General features: G+C 34.2%; 2 protein-coding genes across 3 annotated transcripts; both read right to left on the bottom strand.

Annotated features, from left to right (window-relative positions):
* Positions 1–219: 219 nt before the first annotated feature.
* Positions 220–1,806, bottom strand: LOC107060695 (uncharacterized). The gene has a single exon (XM_015308881.1). It carries the CDS (start codon positions 1,804–1,806, stop codon positions 220–222), a length of 1,587 nt encoding a protein of 528 aa, XP_015164367.1.
* Positions 1,807–4,617: 2,811 nt separating this feature from the next.
* On the bottom strand, positions 4,618–8,714 carry LOC102585708 (perakine reductase-like). Of its 2 annotated transcripts, XM_006347691.2 has the most exons (7): positions 8,473–8,714; positions 7,071–7,241; positions 5,944–6,147; positions 5,636–5,808; positions 5,407–5,503; positions 5,119–5,272; positions 4,618–4,983 (listed from the first exon to the last, which is right to left on the bottom strand). In XM_006347691.2, the coding sequence occupies exons 1-7, from the start codon at positions 8,530–8,532 to the stop codon at positions 4,802–4,804; spliced, it is 1,041 nt and encodes a 346-aa protein (XP_006347753.1). In that variant the 5' UTR covers positions 8,533–8,714; the 3' UTR covers positions 4,618–4,801. The 2 variants fall into 2 exon arrangements, with proteins under 2 accessions (XP_006347753.1, XP_006347754.1); XM_006347692.2 differs by lacking the exon at positions 7,071–7,241 and having other exon boundaries at positions 8,473–8,713.
* Positions 8,715–8,779: the final 65 nt, after the last annotated feature.

Raw genomic sequence — 8,779 nt, 5'->3', positions numbered from 1 at the left:
AACAAGTATGTTTGGTGAGTTGACCAACTCCATACGCCTTTCGTGAAATAATTTTGCAAATCTCATATTTATTTCTTCAAATAAAGCGATGATAGGAAATTCTCTTTCAACTTCAAACATTGCATTCACAGATTCAGCAATGTTTGAGGTCATAATATTATACCTATAAAAAAAATAACTTAATAAGATATATAATTATATTAAACTTAAACAAGATACTCAATATAGAATATTGTACCTATTTCCCGGGCAAAAGGCCCTGCTCCATCTATGAAATCCAACTGATTCGAGATGTTCGGCTGCCTTGGGTACTATATCCCTTATCTGATTGAAATGGTCATAAAACTCAACTTTATTGTACGCTTTCGCTGCATTATAAAAATGAGATACGACCTTTGCATTGTGAAAATTGTTTCGAATATTTTCTCCAAGGTGCCTCATGCAACAACCATAATGAGCTAATGGATACACAATTGAAACCATCTTTCGAATACTTGAATGCCTATCAGAAATTATGCACAGCTCATCAGTATCATCTACATAACTTCTCATTTGTTCAAAAAAATATTGATATGAGGCATCACATTCTTTATCCACTACACAAAAAGCCACCGGAAAAATATGATTCTCTGCATCTTGCGCCACCGCCGATAGTAAAACTCCTTCATACTTGCTCTTCAAGAATGTCCCGTCAACAGCTATGACTTTTCTCAATTGTTGAAAACCTTGAATCCAAGCCGCATAGGCTACAAAAAAGTACTTGAACTTTCCATTTTCATCAACCTGCAATGCCGTCTTACTTCCTGGATTTGCGGACTCAAGCATATAGCGGTATGCATCAAGCACTCCATACCCGTGCTCATGTGTTCCCCTAACCAAAGACTTTGCAATCTCCCTACCCTTATATATCTTCCAATAACTCACATTACAACCCAATTCTGTACGAAGTTGATTGGTCATATCTCTTGTAGATGGACCTTTACCATTAGGAAAGCTATTTTTGAAGTATTTACCAAGGACTTTTGCTGTGGCATGTGGATTATGACTCGTAATATGCTCTGAACCACATGTGTGATACTTTTTATAAATTTTAATACAAAATCTGTCAGAACTTTTGAATTTCACCGCCCTCAACCACCACTTGCACTCTGGATGTGCGCATTTAAAACAATACACACTGCGTGAATTAATCACCTTTGCAAGTCTGAAATCTTTTTTCAAGCAAGCAATATGCAATGAAGTGACTAGTTCGTCTTTGTTCTTGAATGTCATTCCTATGTAAAAACCTGTCTCATCATCTTGAAGATTGTTCAACTGTTTTAACTGAGAATTGCCCCTTATATCAACAATAGGTGTAGGTGTTTGGTCCTCCTTCACATCATGTCCAATCTCATTATCTAGAATATTCATGTTCATCCCATTCAATTCATCATTTAACAGATTTTGTTGGTCTTGTCCTACATTTTCATTCTCTATCGGTTTTTCAACAACGTACACCCTTAAAATGGACCTAGTTGCATCACTCAGATAAGCACACAAACGAAGTTGATTGCTTATCTTAAAAGGCAGGACCCTCTGATTTTCAAAAGACTTGTGCATGTAACTGATGACAAGATCATTTGGTTGACAATTTAGTCCACAATAACTAATGATTGAGTTCACAAAATCATTATATAAAATATCCCTTTGGACGGTCATCAATACTGACTCTGACATGTCACCATCTTTCCAACGCCAAATAAATCGATTGTTTTTCTCAATCCATTCACCATAACAATCAACAGCTATTGTTATTGATTCTTCCATTAATGGTACCTAAAGGAATTTATTAAAAATATTTAATAATGATTGTATAGTAAAGTTGAGTGGCTATATACAGTTAAAAATCATATGCACAATCATTGTCCCAACAAGTCAATCATCTATTGCAACAAGTAGGTCATCCGTTGCAGCAGATGATTCACTTGTTGCAACTAATGATTCACTTGTTGGATACATGTCTAGAACCAGAAGTTTATCCAACATGTAAGTCAATTGTTATAACAGATGAGTCATTTGTTGCAACAGGTAATTGATTTGTTGGAACAGGTAATTGATATGTTGCAATATATGACTTATCTGTTTGGACAAATTTCTGATTTTGTCCTAATTTGGCCTGGTACTGTAACATGTATTCAACGGGTAAGCCATCTGTTGCAACAGATGAGTCGTCTGGTGCAGCAGATGACTCATATGTTGCAATAAATGGCTCATCTATTGTGACAAGCTTCTAGTTCTTTCCCAGCTTAGTCTGATATTGTAATATGTATCCAACAGGTAAGCCCTCTGTTGCAACAGATGAGTCATCTGGTGCAGCAGATGACGCATCAGTTGCAATAAATGATTTATCTGTTGGGAGAAGCTTCTGGTTCAGTTCCAGCTTGACATGGTATTGTAATATGTATCCAACAGGTACTCTATATGTTGCAACAGATGACTTACCTGTTGGGTACGCGACTGTAAAATTTTGAAGAAACACTCAAACTATCAAAATGAAAAATTAGAGTAAAAATCATTAGTTTACTTACCAAAATCACCTATGATGTAATGTCCAATGATATATGAATGAAAATTGGTCTGAAAGCAGCAGTACAATGTGATTATCAACTGAAGAAGAAAAAAATGATGAACAACCAGAAGAAGATGGTGATGAACAAGAAGAAGAAGAATGATGATGGAGAAGAAGAATGAAGAAGAAGAGCAGCAACAATGGTCCCCAACAATGGAAGAATAAGCAAGAGAGAAAAAAGGAAAAACTGAGCCGTTGGTACACTTTTTTTCCCTCCATTTCTTATTATTTAGGATTTTATAGAAGATGGACTAAAGTTTAAATAAAAAAACTTAGGGATGAAAAATGCAACTCCTTAATTCTTAATTTAAAAATTGTCACCCCTACTCAATAATTAAAACTTGAGTCACCAATCCCTAATTTTGAAACTTTTCTATAACCCTTAATTCATTGTCCCCACTTTCGCCACTTGTGAGGAGAGCGATTAGGTAAGCAGGGTCGCTTGCGTCAATGATTACGTTAATCTTGCTATCATTTTTAGTCTAACTTGTTAAATTATGTATTATTAGAAATAATTTAAATATATATTTTCTTATATTTTTAGTTCAAAATTCAAATACACTTCAATAGTTCAATGTAAATCTGTCCTTAATTTTGATAGAAAACATGGGTTAAAGCTCAAAATTAAATGAGTCGCTTTCAATTTTAAATATTCGATTTTTGAAAAAACTCGCTCATTTAACTTGATCCAACCTATTTTCTTTCTCTTTTCGGAGAAGGGCCTAAAATACCCTCAACTATTTGAATTGGTACAAAACTACCTTTCATCCACCTTTCGGCCCTCAAATACCACTGACGTCAACCTTTTCGATCAGAAATACCCTTAATTCTACCGTCCACACTATTAAGATGGATGGAGAGACAATATTGTACCAAATCTTATAGTTTAAGAATTTTTTATGCCATTTTTTCGTTAAAATAATTTTAAATTACTTAATATATAGGCTCATATAGTTGGTTTGATTTTGGATTTTGTCCATCATTTCAAAAAAAATTTCAACTTATGATAAAACAAGGGAGAAAAAAAGGAGTAAAATAATGGTGTCATTCATACATTAGTATTAGTTCAATAGAAGATGATTTAATTAAGTAACTATGTATGTATACTGCATTTTTCTTTCGTGTGCATCCAAAATTCAAAATAAAAGAATGAATATGACATTTTCTCCTATCTCCCCTCTCCCCCGCCCCACACACACTATGATAATAATACAAATTAAAAGAATATGAACATGTAAATTTATTTAAAGTTGAGTTCATGATATCATAATTAAGAATTAGAGAACTTTTTTTAAAAAAAAAGAATAATAGGAGGGAATGAGCAAGACAATTGAATAATTGATCAAAAATATATATAATGAAAAACAATACTAGTATTTTTTTTAGATGAAAAATAAGAAAGGGCTAGTATGAATTTTTATTGGATCTCCATTATGAGTTGGGTTATAATAATTTGGGGGTTTATTCAAAATAGGACGATAGTAACATATCATGAAACTAATAATTTTTTAAAATATTATTTCAAGAGTATCGGGACAAGACATGAAAATTATGTGATTCTTATTATTTATTTGAGAAGAGTTTAAATTTTGATCAATTAGATTAGGTAACATAATAAATAAATATTTAATGATTTTACTTTAGGGGACTTTGTTAAAAATAAGGGAAAATATGAGTCAAATGATTAAAAGGTTGGCGTCAAGAGTATTTGGGGAGAGAAAGGTGGATGAATGATAATTTCATACCAATTCAAATAGTTGATGGATATTTTAGGCCCTTTTCCATTCGTCCAAAGTGTCAAAGCTTGTTCTTTCAACTTGAGACATGTTAAGGAAGTGATAGAACCCATAATTAAAGATCGTAAAGACCCATAAGTCCATAACCCAATGTCGCATAATAGTGATACAATAGCACAAAGCCATAAATTGATACTTTATAGACCAAGTCCAGACTTAGGCCTAACAATAGGGGACAGTGTTTGATTACTACACAAGTAATAACACAAATTTAAAAAAAAACTATGCAGCAAATATGATTTCCACTTTGACTGAGATAAAACACAAGCAGACAGTCACATCCTTTATTCAAATATGACCGTACAAAATGAGAGGAATTACATGGCAATGGATTTAAGAAGCAAAAAGAGTAACAAACAAGCTCAAGCCTGCACTTTCAATAGCACAGAATTAATGATCATTTGGTTGGTGGTGGTGTAATGGAAAACTTAAATGATGTATTATAAAGACTCCCGCCAATTCTTTGCCCTGCCACTTCACTGACGGGGACTGCATCAGAAAGCTCTTTTATGTCTTCTTCTCTGAGCTTTACTCTCACGGAACCGATATTATCATGAAGATTTTTTATCTTTGTTGTACCTATAATAACAGACAAGAGACTAACTCAGTATTCACAACATCATGTGATCAAAGCACAAGTGAGTGCTACTTCTTTCTGTACAAGTACTCTAAGATCATCTTTGTATTAGTGAAACTACGAGAAGAATTGCTTACCAGGAATAGGTACAATATCATCCCCTTGGTGAAGGACCCATGAAATAGCAAGTTGAGCTGGAGAGCATCCATGCTTCTTGGCTATTCCTTCCATACGAAAATATATAGATTTGTTCTTTTCAAAGTTTTCTCCGGTAAACCTAGGTTGTGTAGTCTAATAGAGAGTAAACGAATCCAGAACCATAAGAGCATGAAAAATGGATTTAATACAAAAAAAATAAAATATGAGTAATAATAATGAAACATCAAAGAATTTAAAAGTAAAATAAACAACGGTTTGTTTCTTACCAAAAAGCTGTTGGCGGGTAAGCTTTCAATAACTGCTTTTCCAGCAAAGAGCCCGCGTCCAACAGGGCTATATGGAACAATCCCAATTCCAAGCTCCCTAGTAGATAAGATAGAATGAGATAATTGAAAATTTCTCCAAACTATACTAACTAGTAGAAAGTTCAAATGTGTGTCCTTGTCTTTTATTTCAAGGTTCTTTTTCTAAATGTGTAATAGAGTGTGGAGAAACCTGCAAACTGGAATTATGTCATCCTCCACGTCACGTGTCCATAGAGAATACTCCTGCTGTACAGCAGTGATAGGATGAACAGCATGTGCTCTCCTTATTGTCTCTGGGTGAGCTTCAGACAGGCCAACATACTTTATTTTACCTTCTTCAACTAATTTTTTAAGTTCTCCCATCTGTAACACACCTCACCACAATAAGAAATAGTAGAGATAGAAGTGCTTCATGCGAAAATAAAAGCAAGATTCTTGATTAGGAACGCAGGCATTCCTCCTCAAGGCATATGAACCATATATAGGCAGATCACTTACTGTTTCCTCAATGGGCACTGTTGTGTCTATACGGTGCACATAGTAGAGATCAATGTAGTCCACTTGTAGGCGCTTTAAGCTAGCTTCACAGCAGGAACGAACATATTCAGGAGTTCCTTTCACTGTAATCCTTGTTGGTTCGATCTTATATATACCGAACTTTGTTGCAAGCTGTACTTTTTCTCGAGGCAATTGCTTTAATGCCTGAAACAGAGAAATTCTTAGATAAATTACGAATTACTTAAGAAAAATCAAGAAGCTATTTAACTGTGGCAGTGGGTCTTCTGGCATTCCATTACCTTACATAGTACATGAGCCATAGAAGAAGAACACAATTTAAATCTTTTTTTCAGTCCAACATTGCCATTATACACTCATTTTTCCCGCATTAACATTTCCCTTCCATTTTCATTTTACACCAACTTAAGATATGCTAAATGTAAAATCAAAATTCTTCAACTCTATATATTCTATTCAGGAAAATATGACCTGAGTTAACAATCCTAGCAACAAGTTTGTAGAAACTTCTCTTGTTCATATGAAACCAGCCAGTGCTTAAAAGACTAAAAGGCGAAACAAATTTAGAAGCCTGATAGGATATTTATCTGATGAAGCATGAAAAAAGCCGGCAACACTCTGTTTAATCATGCCACCTCTTTAATGTGTTCATCAGATAGTGTAATACTAGCAGCCTCAACAAGTGATAGCTTATATGGACACAAAGATTAGCTGATGTTGAAAGGCTACCAAATAACGAAAAGGATTGCAATAAGATAATTTCAAACTAAACCTAGTGAAGATGAGGAGATTTCAAGTACTTTCTCCGTTCATGCCTCTTCCCCCTCCTCCCTTTTCTCTTTTTCGTATGAATGGTCATGCAACATGGTGGTTTAACAGATGAACTTCTATGTATACACAAGCTTATTATATCTTATATGTTCACTGTTTTATCATGTTAAGATGATTCGAGAATCCTCAAGCTGGAAAATTAAAGAAGACCATGTTGTACTCCATTTTCTTTGTTTTGCTTATACAACATTCCATGGAAAGTGTAATGGATGTTTCTGCTAAGAAAAATGCATCTTTTGATGATCATGATTCGTGCGACACCAATTGCTTGTAGTTACCTTCCCAATCAAGTACTCATTCGCATGATCCGTGCCATAAATGTCTGATGAGTCAAAAAATGTGACTCCTTTACTAAAAGCATCCTTGATTATTGCAATCCCTTCCTCCTCAGGAACAGGACTACTATAGGCTCCAGTGAGCCCCATACATCCGAAACCTAATTTAGAGACCTAGAAACAAAGGTTTAACATGCTGTGAATGACCATTACATCAATATCATATAAACACTACTATACGAAATAGACAATTTTGCAAAAAAGAAGTAGCAGCTAAAAGGCAAATTACTGCATCCATTTTGGAAAGGGTAGAGCATCCTTCTTTGTTCAGAGTAAAATTTATCCATTAAATGCACAGGAAAAAGTCCATGAGATTTAGCTTCTGATTCAAATTGTAAATGGACGGGATTTTGTTTAAGCAACAGATCCGTGATCCAGAAGGATTCCATGGGTTTTGAATCCACGGCAATCAGCTAAAACCATAGATATTACACATAAATATAAAGACACATATACATGCATAAAACAAGTAAAGATAGATGTTACATAAGTATTGAGTTCACACTCTCAACTCATATCTGTGGCGTGGAAATCTTGGATAATACAATGGCAAGGGTAAATCCAATGTATAACTTATGGGTTTACCTAACTCAATCACTTTAGCTCGAACCCTTTATATGTGTTAAGAACTCACTAAATAAATATAAATCAGTGTATAACTTATAGGTTAATCCAAACCCAATAGCTTTGGCTCGAACCTTTTATTTTTTGAAAACCTACTATATACATACAAAATAATAGGTCTTGAGTCCAGTGGATTACATGGGTTGTGGTAGAATCCAGAACTCGAAACCACAACATTCAAATCTTGAATTCACCTCTGACCGGTGACAAAAAACTATGTATATATATAACTTGTTGAATCCTCTTTATATTAAGAAAACTTTTAGTTTAAGATTTTCCGAATCCCCTTGTTAGAATTTCTAGCTCCGCACTAACTAGTACCAATTGAGATAACAAATGTCGATGCCTTAAGAGCTCTGAGTAGCATCATTTTATCCATAAATAGATATTCATACCATGGGACTAATACAATGACAAAATAACAAGACGAAGAGCCTTTTTAGATTGATTTTTGACTTATAAGCTAAAGTCATAAGAGCCAGCTTGGATTAGCTTAAAACTAAGTGTTTATAAGTACATTTTTAATTTACTCAAACACTCCATTAAAAAAAAAATGCTAAAAGTTATTTTAGCCTAAAAACACTTAAAATAAGTCGATCCAAACATGTTCGAAATCAAATTACTCTAAAATTAACCCTATTTCCAATACAAAAAGACACAAATAGAAGTGGCAAATGCGATATCGTCCAAAAAAATGTATCATATAGATAGAAGTTTTTACCTCAAGTCCTTGGCTTCCCAGCTTTACTCTAGGCATCTCAAGTTCAACTGCGTCCGCCATTGCTCAAATGGAAAAATCTCTCCTTTTTAATGTGTTCTTCTTTTCTGGGTACTAAAATTGAATAAATTTGTAGTGATTCTATGGTGATATATATATATATATACACTTTCGCCATTAGCGATTTTTCCCCTGCATGAGGAAAGCAATTAGGTAAGCAGGGGGCCTTGCGTCAACGATTACGTTAATCCTGCTATCATTTTCAGTCAACTTGGCAAAACGTCAAATTACGTTAATATATATATTTTAT

Source organism: Solanum tuberosum, unplaced genomic scaffold, assembly GCF_000226075.1.
Source record: "Solanum tuberosum cultivar DM 1-3 516 R44 unplaced genomic scaffold, SolTub_3.0 scf00092, whole genome shotgun sequence".
Lineage (NCBI taxonomy): Eukaryota > Viridiplantae > Streptophyta > Magnoliopsida > Solanales > Solanaceae > Solanum > Solanum tuberosum.
The sequence above is the reverse complement of the archived record's forward strand: the minus strand, read 5'-3'. Positions and strand labels throughout refer to the sequence as shown.